Here is a 20,083-nt window from a genome sequence, read left to right on the forward strand (position 1 = left end):
GTGCCCCTCGGTTAGGGGGTGGCTGGAGCTGAAGGTCACAGGTTCAAGTTACCCTCCTCCAAGATGTAGGATTCTTGAGCAAGGTACTTATCCTAAAATGCTCCAGTAAAATCCCCCAGCTGTATAAATGGGTAACTAACTGGAAGGTGGTTGGGGGAAAAAGCATCAGTTAAATGAATAAATATCTCATCTTGTTAGACTTCTGGCACATGCATAGCACCGGCTTACTTGAGACTGCAGGGTGGTGCTGTGGTTAGATCTACTGCCTTGCGCTCAGAAGAAAGGTGTTTGGATCCCATCTCCTGCTGTAGTGGCCTCGATCGAGGTTCTTAACCTGAACCAATCCAATTTCTATAATCGCCTGTCCTGAGCGGGGTCGCGGGGAGCCGGAGCCTGCAAGGCTGAAGGGCGGAGGGGTGCACCCTGGACAGGACGCCAGTCCATTGCAAGGCCCAAACCGCACAGGCACGGGGAGAACATGCAAACCTTGTGCCACCGTGCCGCCCTTAACCTGAACCGATACAAAAAAAAACTACCCAGTTGCATATATGGATAAATCGGTGTAAGTAGCTTAACGCTGTTAGTAATTTTGGGGAAAATAATCAGCAAAACGAATAAATATTTAATTCCTTGCCATGGCTTTAACCACCACGGCACCTGTTGCCCAGCATTTTGCTTTAAATTCCCTGGCTTTTACATTTCGTAACGCCGCTCATCCTGCTGCAAATGTTTGCTGTAATAGGATATCAGAATTCTTTATCACACGCGGTATTGTATGTCAACATTTTTGTAATTAAATGAATTGTACTGCTTCGAGATTAAATAAGAGTACATTGCCCTGTAGGAGTGGGCACAGAGAGCGTACTCAGATGTCCGCTGCCGGAGGGCATTACCGTGGCCGTTCAGCGCGCCGTTTCATTACCGAGAAGAGCAGGCCGACCGCACCCTTCGCACAGCGAACAATGGCTCTCCGAGCGAAGTATAATAATTTGGCCTTATACAAACAAAATTAATGTAACTTTTGGCACTGAATGCGATTGAGACTCTTAGACACATTTACAGTTTAAAGAATTAACTGATTATATTATGTCGAGAGAGTCAGCACTGATTATTCTGTTGCCGGTAATCTGCTGCCCGTCTCCCAGACGTGGCCGCATGGCTTTGGAGATGTTACCGAAGCGTCGCTGTTGACTGTACTGAGACGCATGCATGACTACACACCGCGGATTTGTTTTCACTGTTCAGCTGTACATTTCAAATGTATGGAAATTTAAAAAAAAAAAAAGAAAAAAACTGGCAAAATGATTCGCAAAAATGGTAATTCATTTCTGAATAAGGATAATAAAAGGGTGGAACTATTTTGGGAACATATGTTAGTTCCACATGCAGGATTCTTGTCTCTCCAAATATCCAACAAACATCACCGCAATGAATGATATTATGTAAATAAACTGTGAAAAAAGGGGTATTTCCATAAGCTCCTGTTTACATAATTTAATGTGGCTAACTGGGGGGATCAGATATTGTTATTCTGTTCCAGTAAGCCTTTCTACTGCAAAATCATCACGTTATTATGACTGTCTTTATTATATTAATGCACATATGATAATGTCCTTTTATTACGGTCTTTGTCTAGTAATTGTTAATTTACAATTTTTTTTCTTTTTATGATTCTTCTTGTTATTCTTAATATAAAAAGTAAATGAGCAAATTCTTGTTTATCATTTTCATTTCCTTTCTTTAAAAACTTTCAAAAGGATGTCTGTAGGCAGATAGAATGCAGGTGGTGTGAAATAAAACAGTTTCATTTATTTAGGCATACAGTATATTTCACTTGGGGTGGCACTGTGGAACATTCAAACCTCCGAGCTCCTCGACTCTGCGTTCTGCCGCGGGATTGAACCCAACTCAGTGGTGTTTGCATCTTCTCACCGTGGTCACACAGGTGTCCTGGGTGCGTTACAGCTTTATCCCGCTCTCCAAAAATGTGGTTCGGCTAAACTGCTCTTAGTGTTTGTATGAATAAGTGCCAAAACTGACGTCGTTTGTTTTGCAGAACATTCTATGTTCGCCTGTTTATTTGCATTCTGGCACAATCCAATAGTTTTGTTTTCCAAACTTTCTTCACCAACACGGCCTTTACCGATATCCACTATGCTGATTAAGGACAATCAAATTTAGGTACATTTATGTGCACCATTTAAACAAATGCACATCATTATAAAATCAAATTACTGTATATCAGTTTCTATGAAACCTTAGATTGGCAGGAACACAAACAGAAAAAAAAAATCTCCTAGGATAAATGTCATTGTCAGGAGTTCATCACCCGGTTATGAGAAAAAGATGTCAATGAAAAGAAGGAACAGGATAAGAAGCGGGTTGACAAACCCTCCTCTTTTCAAAATAACCAGTGCTCAGCCCTTGATTTTAATTTGATCTCATCAATGATCAGCTAACAGTCCATCGATAAGAACCTTCTGGAAGCAAAGACGAAGCGTATACGCTCATCCCTTACAGTATATAATGGGTTCAGGTACAATGAAAAACCTCTACAACTTATGAAAATATATATCTTTTTTCTTACAGCAGCGTTTTTGTCTCGTACAATGGCATTCCCACTTGGGACAGAGATACAACTTTGTGATCTGAAATCCAAAAGATGTCAGGCTCTCAGTAGGGTTAGCATGGCTATTTTCTGGACAAATGGAGTGTGTTGAAATCTAAATTACATTGGAAACAATAACCACTAGAGTAAATGAAATCTCTACGTTGCATCAAAGATTTCAAAGGCATTTTGTCTAGATACCTTGTAGCTGGAAAAATAGACAATGAGCTTTCGAATCTCATTTATATTTACATTTATTCATTTAGCAGACGCTTTTCTCCAAAGCGACGTACATTATTTCTACATCATAAAGGATCTTTGAAACAAATGATCGAAATGTCTCCCGCACAAGTAGAAAAGTGCAACAAGAATCAGGACAGGCTGCAAAAAAGTGAGAAAAAATTATAACATTAAATGAGAAATTACGAATCATATTTTCTATCTAGGAACAATTATTCGTTTTCGATATGAAATAACTGCCGTTTAATCCCCTTACAACTGGAATTTGCATAATGGGGTGATTTCATGGAACAAATTGCCCCCATTATGAGAGGTTATGTCGTAAATTAAACTTATACTGGTTAATAACCCTGGCAACTAACATCAAAGTTTACCAACCAACCGAGTACATGCATAAAAAATTAAATAATTTTTAAAAACAGGTTAAAATGCCTGATAACTAGGTGCTCATTAGTCTTATAATGACTAATGACAACCAAAGAACTCTTGTGAAAAGACATAATACCAGTGTCGTCTGCATATAATCGAGAGGTAAGGAGACAACACTGAGGGTTCCTCGTCCGAGCGAGGGAGAAAATGAGTATTTTTGGGTTATTTTTAACGGCAGTTAAGAAGCCATTTCAAGTGGAGCAGCAGGATCATTAAATTTAACAGGACCAAACATGTATTTTGGTTCGGGGAGGTCCGTTCGAACGAGGGTTAACTTCAGCTATCAGTTGTGAGAGTAACCGAAAGGAGGCGTTGAGCGCAGACTGTCCCAGGGGTGCGAGGCCTCCCTCACCCACCGCCTACACAACGACCACATTATCGACATGTGTATTGGTCAGTATTTATTTATGAATTTTCTGTGGTCCGCATCTTGCATCCGAACAACGGGAAATTCGTCAATAAATAAATTCTGAAAGTCTCGGCAAAGGATGGAAGTCACATCTGCGGAGTGATGCTCAAATCGTGGAGGGATGAGGGCGATGTCGGTGCGGGTGTGGAGTGATGCGGAGCATCCGATCAGGTGCAGGTGTGAATGTGTATGGTCGATAGTTTTGCGATTACAGCTGTTGAATACCGGATACACCTTTATGCAGCTCCTTGGGCGATGTACGTTGGAGGACATGGTAGAAAGCGACAAATTAACCGGGCTTTAGAATCGCGTGTCTGCATCCAGATCTCTCCTTCTCTTGATGCACCGTAATTTTTTGTTCTTCGGCGAGATGTACGTCGCTTTCGAGAAAGACCCCTGCCCAGTGAATAAAGGTAAATGTAGGTGACCTGGTGTTAGGAGACGTCACTCTAAAATTCACTGACCTGGGTTTGAATCCCGCCAGTGCAGTTGTTCCCTCGATCAAGGCGTTTATTACGAAGTTGCTGGAGAAAAAATCACCCAGAGTGAGGTACTTACCCTACACTGTGCCAGTAAAATTCCCCAGCTCTTTAAACGAGTAAATAATTGTAAGTAGATTAATGTTATAAGCTGCTTTGAAGAAGACCATCAGCTAAAGGAGTAAATGTGAATTTTCATCCTGGGCAAAGACATCAGATAAATAAAACTTTTATTATTTATAGTACAAAGACACGTATAAAGACTGAACCCTTTAGTTCATCATAATTTCAAAAGTTTGCTCTTCTCTGCAAGAACTTCTTTCCATGGGCACCACGATGACACACGCATACACACACGGTAATCTGCGGCAAAGCGAGGCAGGCTATAAAGAAAAGCAATCTGAAACCCAAATATGTGTTTTAAATAGCCGTAATGCATGAAAGCCGTACAAATGGGCGCATGTGACATCCGACAATAGTAAGAAATTGTGTTTGCACAAAACACAGCAAGTACCGGCAGGCAAACAGAGCCTGCAAAGGCGACAAGGACGGTTGCACAGTGCGCACCTGGCACCGCTCGAGCTGAGCGCTGCTGCTTGCTCGGGGAACGCTAATTGGTGTTCGGGTTCGAGATGGAGAGCAGGGGGAATTCACCGTCGCAGCAAAAAATAAAGAAAAACATGCGACGAGGTCTAAAATTAGATATTATTGCATTGGTAAAAAAAAACGTCTCTGTTGTATAAGCATTCAGTATGCGCTCATTGTCCAGAGTTTAAGAAGGAATCTTTTTAAAACTACTCTGAATGCACTATCAATGTATGGTTTATTTTCCATGATCGTGCAGCAATGTCTCATCATTTGTATTATCAATTATTGGGGCAGCAGGTGGTGCAGCGGTTGGGTCCGTCACCTTGCTCTCGAAGGATCGGGGTCTGAATCCCAACTCCCGCTGTTGTAGCCTTGGTCTGACAGGAGCAGTTCGTTCCCTCTTTTCTGCCGAAACCGAAGCCACGTAAAGACAGCGAGGTTGAACAAACAAGTCCATTGCCATTGTTTCTGGTCCAAGGCAATACTGCAGACATACTTACCAGACAAGCTGTTACCAGCCAGGGTCGGACCACGTGACCTAAACGGAGCATTATAAGAAAAGTGCTATAAGAGGCCAGGAAGTATGTGGTTTCAATCAAGCACCAAACTGCCTCGGTGTGATCCGTCCTTCCTAAATCAAACATGGGCAAGAATGCTAACAGTCAGACAGGGTACATCAGAGTATTACTAATAGCAATTACCGTAGCTCTGCTTTGCCTGTACAGTTATAGAGCTTGACAACATTGTGAAATAACATGGGTTTGTATTGTGATATTTCATTTGCAATTGCAAGACACGTGAAAATGCATTGTCGCGTCAAGTACGTGAAGGATGCATCAAAATTTGCAATCGTTATGAGGATTGGATTCTCTTTGTCATCATTCCGTCCGGGAAGCGGGTCATCGGACCCAAGTGCAGCGCAGAAGCGCGAGGGATGAGGGGATGGTCCAAGAGTCGTGGTCAGGAAACTAGTGAAGGTCGCCGAGGAGCAGATGTCGTTACGAGGAGAATCCAAAAACCGTGAGCTGAAGATCGGGCGATGGGTCGAGGGAGACGAAGAGGGTGAGGAGAGTCAGGAGAAGGAGGAGGAGGGTCGAGGAACAGCAACAAGGACAGGGAGGTCAGGGAAGAGGTAAGCAAACAATCCGATAAACAAGAGCGAAGAGTAGTAGAGCTGAACGAGGCTCCGCATCTTCCTGCGGTCCGGGTTGTCCTTTTATATGCCCGGACCCTAGTCGGCAGCAGGTGTTGCTCGTTGCCGAAGTGGAGGGCGTGACACTCTTGGATATACGGTATGCTTAGAAAAGCCGGAAACAAAAGAATAGGGTTACGGTTAGTGGTTAGGGTTGGAGTTAGGGTTAGATGACCAGCAACCAGATGAATGGACTCAGTCATAATATTACCGCCATACCAAACCATACCACAAAAACATATCACCTCCCAGCATAAGGACAGAAGAAGAGGACAGAAGCAGAAAGAAGACAGAAGATGAGGACAGAAGCTCTATATGAGGCAACCGAGATCCAACATAACTGAACAGCACTTAACCCCAACCCTAAGAACCATCAGAGCTGTCCTTCTCATCACGCATACAGAAGGTAAAACAGTTGCTTGCTTCTTTTGAGATAAAAAGTATTAAACGTGGGATTATGAAAACCTTGAATCTGGAGCTCTGTGTGCGTTTCACCTGTAACTAAGCGCTCCGGAACGCAGCATGTCAATGGGCCGTAGCGAAGAGCGAAGGAAGACTAGCTGTAAACCAGACAAATGGGTACTTATCCAGACAGGAAGGTCCTGCCGTGTACAATGACTGCAAATGACACCATCATTAGATTTAGGTCAGTAGACATAGGCGCCGTTTTACAGGATGATTCTTATCGCACTGGAAATGTCCACGAGACGTACAACGACAAGCAGCCCAATCATTACAGAGACATTAATATGTTAAAAACATATTTAAAATGTATTTTAAAATAAAATTAAATTTATTTTACACATATATATACATGAAATTACATTTAAAAATGTGTTAGATGATAAAACATTTGCTCCATTAAGCAATTTTTAGTTTTTTTTTAAGGCTATGATATGTAACAAAGAGGGTGACTCAAGATGAAAGGATGGTCTTATTAGTAAACTACCGCAGATTCACTTTTTATTTAAAAAATCTCTAGTAGTAACGGTTGTTTGTTGTAAAATGTAGATAGAAATTTTAATATTCCACACGCTGACATTTTCGACGGCTCCTATACCCTCTGAAGTGAAGTGCAGAAGAAAAATGAAAGTAAGTTAGACCACGTTGGTATTTTTTCGCACTGTAATTTAAGATCATATTCCACTTTTGTAATTTATACAGTTTTTATAAGCTACAGCTCAGCTGTTGCGCAGTTAGAACAACTAAGATTAGAAATTCTGGAAAACTGGGAAGTTGAATTTGGAAATGAGCAGACACAGGTGACGGTTTAAGACCCTCACATAAAGAAAAATGTCATTGCGTTAAACTGAGCTAATGAAATTGTTACATTTACCTCATACGTACTTTATTAAATGATTTTTAGGTTTTTCTTTCATCGCTACGCTTCAGGCTCTATTTTTAAACGCGGCTGCGCCTGCACAGTATAAAACGGACTTATCTCTCCCTATTGATCAGCACTACGGGATGCTATTCTTGTTTTATTTGCTGCGCTACTTCCAATTCAATTACGAATAAACCTTTTTTTAATCAGGCGCGTCCACCTGTAACGCGCTGGCCGGCCTCCAGGAGCGCGAAAAGGGCCGCCACTTTTAAGTGCTGTAAACTTTATTCAGCATTCCTCGCTGATGGATCCCATTTAGATTATTTCATTTTTAAACCTGTAAGGCACTCGGGTTGCTGCTTGTTCTAATCCATTTAGCTAATGACATCCTGCCACTGAGAAATTATGGGATTGCCGTTTACTCTATTTTGTTAAATTACCACATACAGTAACTAACCTTTTTAGCCCCATGTGAAGAAACAGTTTTTTTTCATAAGTCACAGCAATTTTATAATTTTACATGAAGCTTTGAGAGCTTCAGAAAACATTAATTTTTTCAGACCGTAAGGGAAACTAATAGACGCGGCAATATTTTGTTTTCCCCACATCGGGACCTTGAATAACATGTCCCCACTGTCTCCGCATGCGGAGGAGCTCCAAGCGCCAAGTTCCGATAAGAGCCCGTCACCCTCTGTGGGCACCGTCTTTCTGCTCTTGGCTTGCAAACGGCAGCTTGTGAGTCTCCTTGCTGCTTCTTGAGACCCACGGTGTGATGCACGTTATCAGTGCAATGGATTGGCTTCAATGTGTCACCAGCTTCGGCGCCGATGCATGTGTCTCTATGTAGCAGGTGTGACTTTTTACACCGTGAGCCATGATTGAAAGTGCATGTGATCTCTTTTCAGTGACAAGGGTTACATTTCAAACAGCGTTACCTTACAGGCCGTGCCGGGACACCCAATGAAGCACTACAGCTACACCACAACTGCTGGTTAAGTGGTAAATGAAGGACTGTCTGTTCAGCTTGAGAGTCACGTCACAGCCAGTGGTGTAGTGGTTAACGCTCTCACCTTCTCGTCGGAACATTCCTGGTCTGAACCTCACTCGCTCTTTCTGAACAAGCACCTTTTGCATAAATTGGTAAATCACTGCAAGTCTCTCGTTGGGCAAACCTAATTATTATAAATTGCCTAGGATGAAAGCATCTGTTAAATAATAAAATGATCTACGACTTCAGAAAACTATACTATTGAGACATATTAAGTGCAGAAGTGTATATAAACACGTTCAAAATGATCCTGGCAGATGCGTCAGAGATTTCAAGGCGTCGGGGGAACACTTCAAAATGAGTGGGAAATTTATGGGAAAGAGACATAGTAAGTGGAGGACAAAGACATGAAGTGAGGATTTAAAGAGGGAAACAAAAATAACAGTGAAGAAGTTTGGAAGAAATATAAATCTCAGCATTTTAACTGAGGGAAAATCTTAATTCTAATTTATTTTTGCATGGTTAAATTATAAGAAAAAAGGGCATTCTTTTGAAACGACGGTCCATTTTTACCAGATGAAAACATTTGTTGTGTAGTGAGTGATATGATAGGGGGCACAGTGGTGCAGCGGGTTGGACCTGGTGCTGCTCTCCTGTGGGTTTGGGGTTCAAGTCCCACTTGGGGTGCCTTGTGATAGACAAACATCCCATCCTGGGTGTGCCCCCTCCAGCCTTTCGCCCTGTGTTGCCGGGTTAGGCTCCGGCTCCCCGCGACCCCATAGGGGACAAGTGGTTTCAGATGACACGTGTGAGAAGCATGACACAAATATAATTATACGTAAATTATTCTTCAGGATTTGGAAGTATTAAATTGTGATCACGCATGGGGCGTATGCTTAGTGTACTACCATTGGAAGTGTTGCTAGTGTAATACTCCTCTCCAGAAATTTAGTTTTCAACTCCAATTTCCTGTTTTTCAATGAAGTAAAGCTACAACAAGAATAAAGTATACTTACTGGATGTACACGTGCACTAGCCAGTGAAAATAATAATGAAGGATATATATAGCATATCTTTGAACAAACCGGCACAGGCTGATTTCGTGTTTCCGGCAACTCGTCCATCCAGCTGTCACTCCTCAAAATGAAATACTGACAATAATAATTATAGGCATTTTACAGGATGTGTATAACTTTGTGTTTTACAGATTGAAACGGGCTGTGTCGAAGCTGATTTTGGCTGAATTTTGATGCAATATCTTAAAAAAGTCATTCTTACAAGGCGTTATCGGCACGTACCAGCTGTCACTCAGCGTTAGGATGCGATGGCGCCGTGTTTGAACGAGAACTGGCAGCGAACTGCATTTTCCTGTCAGGGTCCCAGTTAATGATACATAGCGGTGGCACCAGTGTTTTATCAATATTTTGCTGAAATGCTTTCTTCTTGGGTGTTTATTCAATTATTCACATTATGTGTGTTACAAGCTGGCCAGGGGAATTAAACGTGTGTGTTCCTGGAGCTGTATTTTCAATTTTCTCCATCATGAGTCATCAAAACATTCGAGCCATTAAACAAACATGTTATGCAGCAAATAGGCAATTCCAAAACCGAAATATTAAAATATACGCCTGCAGTTCCCTTCGGCCGTTGTTTCCAGTCTTTTTGAACACATTTACTAATGGGTTTAATATTGAATAATACGTGTGATCCTTCCTTTGGCTTTTATTATATCGCGGTAAGGGAATAGAACATTTTAGATCAGAGATGAGTTGGTCTGCGTGAAAACAGGTTGAGATATTTTGAGAAACGCCGAAGACCGTCAGAAGAATATGAGGGTGTCTCGAGGAACGTCCTTGAAAGTCAACCACCAGCCTCTACAGAATAAAACAAGTACCCCAACCCAAATGTATCTAAAATACATTTTAATTTTGCTGAAATTCACAATTGATACAATATTTATTTTTTGTCTTCTTTTCAAACGTACTGTACAATCATGTGACGTAAAGGGTTTTACATCAAGGCACAAGACACAGGCGATGTTGGGGAGGCCTTTGGGGGGAAGGCGTGGGAGGGAGTCATGTTATTCCCCCGAGACCTGCGGCACGCTGGGTGTTTCGGGAGCGCGGCTCACGTGGGACAAATGTGCTCTATGCCGAAGGACAACTTAACAACCGGTGCGTTTCGCTTCTAGTTTAAATACCTTACATTTGTTTAGAAAGTTAAATAGAATTTCCAGGTTAGTTGAGAACTGTGTAAGTGAAGAGCTGTGTGTGTGTGTGTGTGTGTGTGTGTGTGTGTGTGCGTGTGTGTGTGCGCGTGTGTGTGCACGCGTTTAAATTATCTCCTGCCTTTTCTGGCATAACAAACTCAAAATAAGTGGCACCGGGAGAGTGCTGGAAGCTGATCCTGGCTGTCGATGCCATTCTTCTACCGAGCGAGGCGGATGGAGACACGGGGTTTTCGCGTTCCCCCGAATAACCTTGTCGTCGTCTCGCTCGCGAAGGTGCGAATCCGCACAACCGATGCGCCTCCCGCATCGGTCGAAACGATCCGAACGGTAACGCGCACCGGCTGGTGGAGCGTGTGAGATTCCTAAAAACCGGAACTGTAGATGCCACGTAAGGTTTATTCAGCACAGACAGAACATCAGAAAGCAAGGACACATGCAGGTTTCCGGGTCGCCCGCAGCTCCGGCGGTGGCGGAACGACGCCGAGCTGCGTGCGAAGTGCCGTTCGGAGTACAAGCGATACTGGAGATGCGGTTACGAGCAGGGGGGGTACACAGGAAGCGTGGGGCAGCACATGTGCGCGATGTCAATGTTCACCGTATCCCTGAAGGCCAATTCAAACATTCGGTTCGCGTGCGGCCGCGCGTCCCTCATCGGCCGAACGCCTTGGCGCCCACGTTGGTGGGGACGAAGTTGCTGTTGCCGATTCCCCCGGACCGGCTCAGGAAGTCGGCCAGGCGGTGGGTGACGCACGTGGCCGTGTTGCAAGCTCGCTTCTGTGTCGACAGCCTGTTTTTTGGAGAGAGAAGGGACACCGTCCGGTGAGGGTTCCCCACGCACGCGTACAAATGGAGACTCTCAGCTCAAGTCGCTGCGTTAATTATAAGCATTACTTAATGAAAAAACTGGATTTAAACGACAGATTTATTGCTTAGTACCACTAAATGTACAGATTTATCATTTGATTAAATGTATAGATCTGCAACACACTTTCATGTCTTACCTGGAATTTGGAGATGGTTTTGGGAATACAGTAACTGAGTGAAAATATTTGATCTGCATGAACCAAATAGAAATTGGCTGATTTCCTCACTATACGGTGTAAAATTATGACATCTAGGCGGGCGGCAACCTAAGCGCCGTACTAAAAAAGACAAAACGTGCAGCTTTGAGATTTCAGTAAAGGAGAAAAAAAAAAAAAAAACGGCTTCCTAGCAGAAAAATTTATTAAGAAAGAAGCATAATCTGGCATGAAAGGAGAATTTATTGTTGTTAATTGTGGAATAAGTTATATAGGAAATGTAGATAATTGTGGGATCACTTTCTCGCCACCGAATCATTGTTTCGTTGCTTAAAAATGGAATTCTCATCTATTATTTTAAAATAAAGTGCATTTGAAAGAAACTTCATTTGCTGTATAGAATAGCCGTTGTTTTGATTGTCTTTATGAGAGAGTTTTCGTTCTCTGCCGGAAATGAAGGGTCACAACCAACCAGCTGAGACGGGAAGGGATGCGGTCATGGTTTCTCTAAGGACGGTCAAGCAGTTCAGGTCCACATGCAGCGAGGATGTCAAATCATAACAGAACAGGTAAAAGCAGGAGATGCGGCCAGGGAAGGGAGGGGCGTATGGGGATGGGGGGGGGGGGGGGGTCACTGCTTAGTTCCCACTGAGCAGCTCCCCGAAACTAGAATAGCGGTCGGCCTCCGGCACGCTGCGCTTCCTGCCCGGCGTGCCTGCTCCCACGTTGGTGCGGGGGTACGTCTGCAACTTGTGCAGCTCCTGCGACAGCTTGCCCAGCACACACGTGCTCAGATTGGAGCAGCGCTTGGACATGGGTCTGCCCAGGCTGTTGGGAGAGACAACATGCAGAGACAAGCGCATAGTAACGCCATGCTGGGTCCTGGCATCATAAGACACATCAGTAGCATCAGCACCTCATCCATCCAGTCATGCATTTTAATAAAAAAATAAAAAAAAAACACATGTCAGATGCAGGAAAGGAATATTCCAGACCCCCACTACCCCCCTGGGTAACTTTGCAGGCATGCTCGAACCCCATCCCACCCTCAGCCGCAGGGAACACAACCACAGGACTGCTGCTTGTCATGCAACGCTGCTTTTTTTTTTTTTTCTAATTTTCTCTGCCACTGCAAATCATGCATATATGGTCTTCTTACATTCCCATCTGAAACACACTCAGCACTCATGAGCACTGGCTCCAAAACTAGATGGAGACATCGATGAATCCATGCATGGGGAGAGAACGACAGAGAACTGAACGCCGTGGACATAGATCCCTTCCCTGTGGATGATCCACCGGCCTTTGCTCTGAGCACATACCTCTAGATCCTAATCAAACCCTGCGCCGGACCGACTGGTATTGGAAGCCGGCGTGGTACAACCTCACAAGGTAAAAATGCCAGGTTAAATGGTACAGTTTATCACTTGGAGAAACAGAATGCAGCTGCTAGTCCAGGACAAACAACACCATAAACGCGTGCTCTTCCCAAAAGTCCCTCTTCCCAGATCTTCCGACCCAGCGAGCGGTTAGGCACCGGAGAAGAGCGTAAAGGGGTCCGTACCTATTCCCGTCGTTGACCTGTTGCTCCAGCTCCTCGGCTGTCATTTGGATAAATTCTTTGACAATGGCGTTTAGCAACCTCCGGGCTTCGTAGTCCGTCAGCGTGACTCGATCCGTCATTGGCTCGAGAGCCGGTCTGCGGGGAGACGGCGGGCACGGCCGTCAGCAGAGCAACGTCTGGTCGCGCGCGGTCCTGATGGATGCGGCGCTGCCGCCGCTAAAAGGCTGCGCCTGGAAGGGGCCCTCGCCAGCACTGAAACAATCTGCTAAATGTGCTCCACTTAAGAAACTGACGTGCAGCCAAGTTGAAATTGCCAACAAAATCAATCACGCAGCAAGGAGCGGAAGGGGCCTCGGACCCGCTCTTTTTTCATATGCGTTTGACCATGCTGAATCATGTCCCTGACGATATTTTATCTGCTACGGGCCACCACGATGCGCTTGGCACTTATAGCCGTGCACAGGATCGAAGTGACAAAACATTTTCTTTCCATTGAAATGTATCGCTCGCGTGCAAAAATATACGTTCAAACATATTATAACCTCATCAGAACCGTCTGATGTGCTTTACAGTGGTCCTTTTAGGTGGCCACTTATGACTTTTCTTAAGGTTTTCTACCATTCTCACCATTTCAGTCCCAGTAAACGGATAGCAGGCAACACGTTTATATAAAGGAGAATACAATAACCCCTCTCTTTTTCATCTGAGCATGTTAACCTGTAGCCATAAAAGTGTTGATCTCTTATTGGTCCAAAGAAACTGTCTTTCAGAGCTATTAGATACCAAAAAATGGCTTCGGTGCATGTGTCTGCTTTTGCATTTCTGCATCACATATGCTAAACATGGTAAAACGGGTCCTGCCGTCAGGGCGCATGCTCATTCCTTATTTCAGCTGGTACCTGTATCTGTTCTTGTCTGTATAAGTGTACGTTTGCAATGTGCGTAGCTCCTCACCTGGCTGGTGCAGCTTGTGAGCTGTACAGCTGACAAATGAGCACAGCACAGGTAACAAGGAAAGCAGAGATCTTCAGCATAACCATGGTCCCCTACGGCGGAGAGGCAGAGCCGTCAGCAGATGTGTCGGTCCTTCCAAAAATATTCATTCATGAGCAAATTCACAAAGCCACAGTTTAATCCGCAATAGACGCCTAGAACGATTCTTCCGCTCACACTTAACGAAGAAATTTTCACTGTACGGAACTCATCACATCATTCTCATACTTCAAGGAACAGACCTAACGTAATAAAAGAAAAAAAATCCTTTTATAATTTTCAGCCCCGCAGCAAAGCATCGGTTTTGAGGCGCCCTTCACAATTAGAAGCTCAGAAGTTGCCGGGCAAGGAAATTGCGTCAGGCTGGAGGAAACCCGCTGAATGCTAAGGGGACATCACTGAACAATTTGTGGGATCATCAAGATTAGTGGCTCTCGCTGGTGCATCTCTGCAGTTCAGTGCATTAGTGTGATGAGTTTCTGCCAGCACCCTCACTCTGCCTCTGCACTAGCGTCTCGTCTCTCGCAAAGAACCCACCCAGAACACATTTCTCTGTGGACACAGAATATATGACCCACCTGAGCTATAGTAAACTAATGGCAATCATTGCCAAAGCCTTCACTCAAAATTGCTCTTTAACAGTATAGCTCTGAGATATATTCTCTGTCTTGCCCTACAAAACAATCAAGATTACCACAAGACACAGAAACGCAGTGACGCTTTACTTACTTCTGAGTTCTCGCTCTTCGCGTAAATAAAATTCTGGAAAGTTGGGCTTCTTTGCACTGGTGGACCAAGCCTTGGTTCTGTTGCATGCAGTTACAATTCACAACCCTATATATCTTCCATGAGGGTCTATGTGTTGACTGAGTAGGTGTTTAATTATCTCCGGCTGTCCAATCAGAGCACACGGCCGCGCGAGCCGGCCAATCAGAGGCCACCTCTCGGTCCTGGCACGCTGATGGGCCGTGACACTATAATTGCGTCATTCTTAAGTCACTAAGTGCTCCATTCACAAAATCCACTGGCCATTTGGATCATTTGATATCTAAATTTACACTGAGGTCATTAATTTAACCGCAGAAGATCGAATGAATGGTCACGGAAATCAAGCCCAACAATAAATATTTTACAGGCTTCCGAATACGTGACACTGCTTTCCCTGATATTTTTCAAAATGTCAAATCAATAAGCTTCATGCACATATCTGGCAGGTAGAGCCATCTTCTGTCAAAGAGAGCTCATAGCACGTTTGGACAGCTTCGCATGTCCTCAGCACAGCTGCATATTCATTAGCTCTAGAAATCATGCAGAAATACTTCAGCTCCGAGCTCCAAAGCAGTTAAAAACATATTTTAATTACAATTTATCCATAAACTTGTAAGTGTATATACCGTCTGTTATAAAACATAGAAATCTGAGTTTTTGTTTTTATGTTACCGGTTAGGTCTTGCGGGAGAAACATGATGTTTCTGTACATTTACTGCAGAACATGTTGAAACATTGCTTATTGAGTACGTTGCCAAAGAAAGCGTATTCTATCGAAAGCACGACATATTTATTCCAAATGCATTTTATTGCAGACTATAAATGGTGCCCCTCGTTTAAACAAAACTTTGCACACTGTGTTACCTATATGATTTTACATGGCTTTGATTGTTACACATATCTTAACACTACACTGAACTCCACATAGCCAATAAAATTGATTCTAAATACTAGTGCTATAAGTAATTGTAAAGTATGTTATAGTTTCGTCGATATCTTGCAGAAATCGATATTGTACGCCCGTGGGAGTTTGCAGCAGATGAACAGTAAGAGAATATTAGCGCTGATCTAATAGGCTTGAAGTTGGTTTTAAATTAAACATCGTCTTCATGCAACTTCCCCACTTTCCAGCGATGCTGCCATTAAAGAATATCGATTGAGCGGCTGATGATAATGTGAACAGTTCTTCAAAGGCAATTAGATGGCTGTTTGTCGCATGGCATCGTTTTATGCCCGGTGCTTTTCATTACTGGACAGGGTTTCATAAACCAGCTCAAAGGAGCCCCATTAGCTGGGAAGGGCCTTTTAGCGCGGCTGGATTCGGGCAAGGCCACGGCAGGACCCTCGGTCCCCGGAGTCGGGCGGAGCTCGGGTTCCATCCTAACCCATACCGAGGGCAGAGGTGTTTTCGGCAACGCTCTCGCTCCCGTTCCTACCGCGGACCCACGCAAGCGATGCGGTCTGAGACAGAAGCGCAGGCAACCAGCAGCCTGCGCTCGACACGTTTCCGTCCCCTGCCAAAGTTTCCAATCGATAGAGTAACCTTTCAGATCAGCTCTTATTCCAGCATCACAGCGCTCATTCACTAAAGTGTGAATTATTGCGAGCGACAGATAATGATTTTCCTCTCGGAATAGCTGCTGGAAAGTTATATTATATGCACAACTATACACGCCGAGACATTGATTTATCACAAGTACGAGAAATGCAAACATGTATTTGAAGGGATAGAACACAAACGGGCAAAACGGATCCAAGAATGTCGCTGCGGTTGCCCTTATGTGATATCATATATTATACGGCAACCGCAGCGACATATATCATACATTAAGAAGTAACAGTAAACCATTATAATCACCTAATTATGTGGCCATCAGGATTTCTGCATAGTAAAGGGCATATAAGAAAGTAAGCCAATTATGCATATTAGTAATTTTTAATTAATTTGGGAAAAAATATGCTTAGTGTGTAACGCAACTTCATTTTTGCATTCACAAAAACTAAACATCACAGATGATGGTTAAGTGTGCTTTTCTCCGAATGTTCGTTTAAAACTCTGCGTCGCGGCGTGTGCTTTGTGCTCAGCTAACGAAAAAAGGAGAGCGCAAAGCAAGCAACCAGAAATACGTCAACTTCTCTATTGCCGCATCTGCAGCTCCTCGGCTACACAATTAAAAACCTGTCCGTAAGCCCCAACTTATCATTTTAACTTAAAAGAAATGAATAAAGATAAAGCCATAAATGAAGAACAATGACTCTCGGGCCAAATCACTGGGTAATAGCTGCACTGTAATAATATAATCAGCGTGCGCCATTGTGGAGAGGAAGCGTACAAAGCGCAAACACTTTTGTTTGTATACACATGCTCTGGATATTGTGTGTTCTCCATTAGGGCGCCGGGGAGAGTGTTTGAACACCTGCAGGTTGCGTACGTGGGGATTAAGGGCGCACCTTTTCACTATGTGGGGACGGTCCTATTAGGGACCGGGGTCTGACGTGGCCGAGCTGGATGCTGTCTACGACCCCCCCCCCCCCGGCGAGACGACGTTTCACCTCAAGCGGAACGAAGGAATGTTTGCAGTGTGTGACACGTTAAGAAAATTGGGTTTAACGGCGGACTGTTGAGCAGCGATCGGGGCCGAGGAGCGGGGGTGAAACTTGGTTTTCTACGTGACACTGATGAGGGTTTCTACGGCACACTTTGTTGATGGGTTAAGTAGGAAAGCGAGCGATGTTCATAAAAGCTGACAGCGCAGTGGTTGCAGCTGCTGCCTTCAGACCAGAAGGTCACGGGTTCAAATCTCAGTTTTGGGTAAGGCACTCGCTGTGAAGCGTTTCGGTCAAAAAATAACCCTGCTGTCCAAATGGGTAAATAATCATAAGTTGCTTTGGAGAAAAGAATCAGATAAATGAACAAATGTAGTGGCTGGAGGTCCTGTTGTGTGGTTATCTTTGAGCAAGGTAAATGCCCTGAGCTGCTCCAGAAAACATTTTACTGCTGTATATATGGGTAAATCGTTATAAGTAGCTTTATGTTATAAGCCAGCATGCAGAAAAGCATCAGGTGCTGATCATGCTCGAATCTCTGCCCCCTTGGGGTGAAAAACGTTGCTGTAATAAAATCTCAGCATGGCAAATAAATTTGCAGCCGTAAGTAAGGGTTTCTATCCTGTTCACCGCATACATACATACATAAGTAAATAATAAAAAGTACACAGCTGCTCTATTGTCAATTAAATGGAAATTAAAAACGAATTTAGTATTAAGATAACGTCAATACAATTTGTTAAGAAAGTATATTTTTCCATTCTCAGTGTATCGGGCAATAAACATAATATAAAATAGAGATATAATATAGAGATCATAATAGTAATATCTAAGGAATGGAGATGGATAAGTATTCTTTTCCGGTCTGCCAGGGGACCGCAATGTGCGCTCAAGGGTGATTTAGTCCATGAGCAGGGAAATGTAGTTGAGGGCAGAGTCATATAACATTTACAGTGTAGATGGGGCCACTGGAGACATCCAGGGTTATGTGGTCTTTCCTACAACTAATGGAGACGACTCATGCTACAGTTTTTTCTTAACGCAAATTGAGCATGGCACGGGAGGAGTGCAACTATCAAGTCTGGGGTGTAGCTGAACACATGAGCTAGTTTCTTCAAACAAACGGTGGAAAAATTTAAGACAACATGGAAGACATTCAGTTCAGTTCAATTCAATTAAATTCTTTTATTTTATAGAGCACTATTGTCACACAGTGACACAGACATCACATGAGCACGTCTGTCTCCTCCAGTGTTCAGTAAAGCTCGTAAATGAACTGTCTTCAAACACGTACGATTGTCCATCATGTGGAAACGGCATAATTGGCCTAAACCACTTGAGGGCTCTTTACACTTAGTGGATCAAAGTAATTTCCACTGAGAGTTTTTAGAAAAGCACTGTCTTGAAATTAAATAATAGATGCGTCTGGCTGAGACGTCTTGAGGCTTTTGAAGAAGTATCAGAGAAACCCAAGACTGGCGGAGGAATGTTGTTGGGAATTGACAGGAAGGACCGTTTGTATCCCAAGCATCATGGAGAGCTAGCAAGGCAGAATACATGAAAGGCACTAAACAGGAATAGCAGGAGAGCTGGCATCATTTCCCGTGACACAGTGACCAGGTGTTTGGTTACAACCCCCATGATGTCTGCAAGCACGAATCCAAGAGAGGAAGAGGCGAGAGACTCAGCAAACAAAACTCATTCTTCTCCAGCAGATGCTTTGAGTTAGCAGGATTGTCGAGCGATGCGATGGAGATCATCCCCAAAGCTGTAGTATTTGACAAGCGGTATATATTTGGAAAGTAAAACTCTAGAAGGATGCTGTTATCAGCGATATTAAGATGGGGCCCTTTACTGAACTAGAAGACTGCTTCTGCTCCTCCCTTGTCTTGAAAACCTCGTGAGTAGTCACTAGAGTCTGACTCAACTTGATGGCGCTTCCATCCATCCTTTCCGAAATCTTTCGCTATTTTAGGGTGGGGGGCAGGCTTAATGAGAGCATTAAAAACATGCAAGCTTTCCAAAAAAGCCCATTCTTCCCATTCTTTAGTTGCTTTCTTGGCTCAATTTGATTTGCTAATTTCAGATCTTGTCTTGTAATATTTTAGGAAGTAAAAGGATTGCAGTTTATACGTGGCACCTGTCCAGTCAGTGACATCATCCACATCACCAAAGACTAAGTCTGAGAACTGAGGATCTTCAGAAGCAAAACTATTGCATTTAATGCACGCTGCCCCTTTGCAAAGTTTGTTCATCGTACCCTGGTCTTTTACATGCCCCTCAAGCTCTCCTGCATCCCGTCTTCCGTTTAATTCAGTGGAATTCCCTCCCCAAGAATATTAGGGATTCTCCTTCCCTAAACACCTTTAAATCCAAGCTTAAAACCAACATGTTCAAAATAGCTTGTACATAATTCATTTGATGCTCCCTCTTTACCCCCCTTCCCTATCATACTTAATCTTATTTTCTATTTTTCTTTTATTCTCTTGTTCTTTTACTCCTTTATCCTTTTAAATGTTAATATTTATTAATCCTCCAGCTGTAACCATTGCTCTTTACTGTAAAGTGTCTTCAGATGCTCCAATGTAGAATAAGAATAATCACACAATACAACAAAAATGCTGTTATGTCAGTTTTTTTTTGCATTGTCCATTCAGTTTTGTTCGATTAAGCATATTTTTGGCATTAGTTCGTACTATATGTCA

At 43.4% G+C, this 20,083-nt stretch overlaps 1 protein-coding gene across 3 annotated transcripts; it reads right to left on the bottom strand.

The window, feature by feature from the left end:
- Positions 1-10,789: 10,789 nt before the first annotated feature.
- calca (calcitonin/calcitonin-related polypeptide, alpha) lies at positions 10,790-14,862 on the bottom strand. 3 transcript variants are annotated; one of them, XM_018752394.1, is made up of 4 exons: positions 14,793-14,860; positions 14,025-14,116; positions 13,071-13,205; positions 10,790-11,274 (listed from the first exon to the last, which is right to left on the bottom strand). In XM_018752394.1, exons 2-4 carry the CDS (start codon positions 14,108-14,110, stop codon positions 11,136-11,138), a joined length of 360 nt encoding a protein of 119 aa, XP_018607910.1. In that variant the 5' UTR covers positions 14,111-14,116; positions 14,793-14,860; the 3' UTR covers positions 10,790-11,135. The 3 variants fall into 3 exon arrangements, with proteins under 3 accessions (XP_018607910.1, XP_018607909.1, XP_018607908.1); XM_018752393.2 differs by lacking the exon at positions 10,790-11,274 and adding an exon at positions 11,779-12,334 and having other exon boundaries at positions 14,025-14,156; positions 14,793-14,862; XM_018752392.2 differs by lacking the exon at positions 10,790-11,274 and adding an exon at positions 11,779-12,334.
- Between the last annotated feature and the right edge of the window lie 5,221 nt (positions 14,863-20,083).

The sequence above is a fragment of the Scleropages formosus genome, chromosome 11 (genome assembly GCF_900964775.1).
Source record: "Scleropages formosus chromosome 11, fSclFor1.1, whole genome shotgun sequence".
NCBI classification, from domain to species: domain Eukaryota; kingdom Metazoa; phylum Chordata; class Actinopteri; order Osteoglossiformes; family Osteoglossidae; genus Scleropages; species Scleropages formosus.

Bases quoted from the DNA above. Each gene is read 5' to 3' on its own strand.
- calca (XM_018752393.2), bottom strand. From the start codon at position 14,110: ATGGTTATGCTGAAGATCTCTGCTTTCCTTGTTACCTGTGCTGTGCTC. The intron at 13,206-14,024 runs GTGAGGAGCTAC...GTCTCCCCGCAG, and splicing joins TCACAAGCTGCACCAGCCAG to ACCGGCTCTCGAGCCAATGA. The intron at 12,335-13,070 runs GTACGGACCCCT...CTCTCCCAACAG, and splicing joins CAGGTCAACGACGGGAATAG to CCTGGGCAGACCCATGTCCA.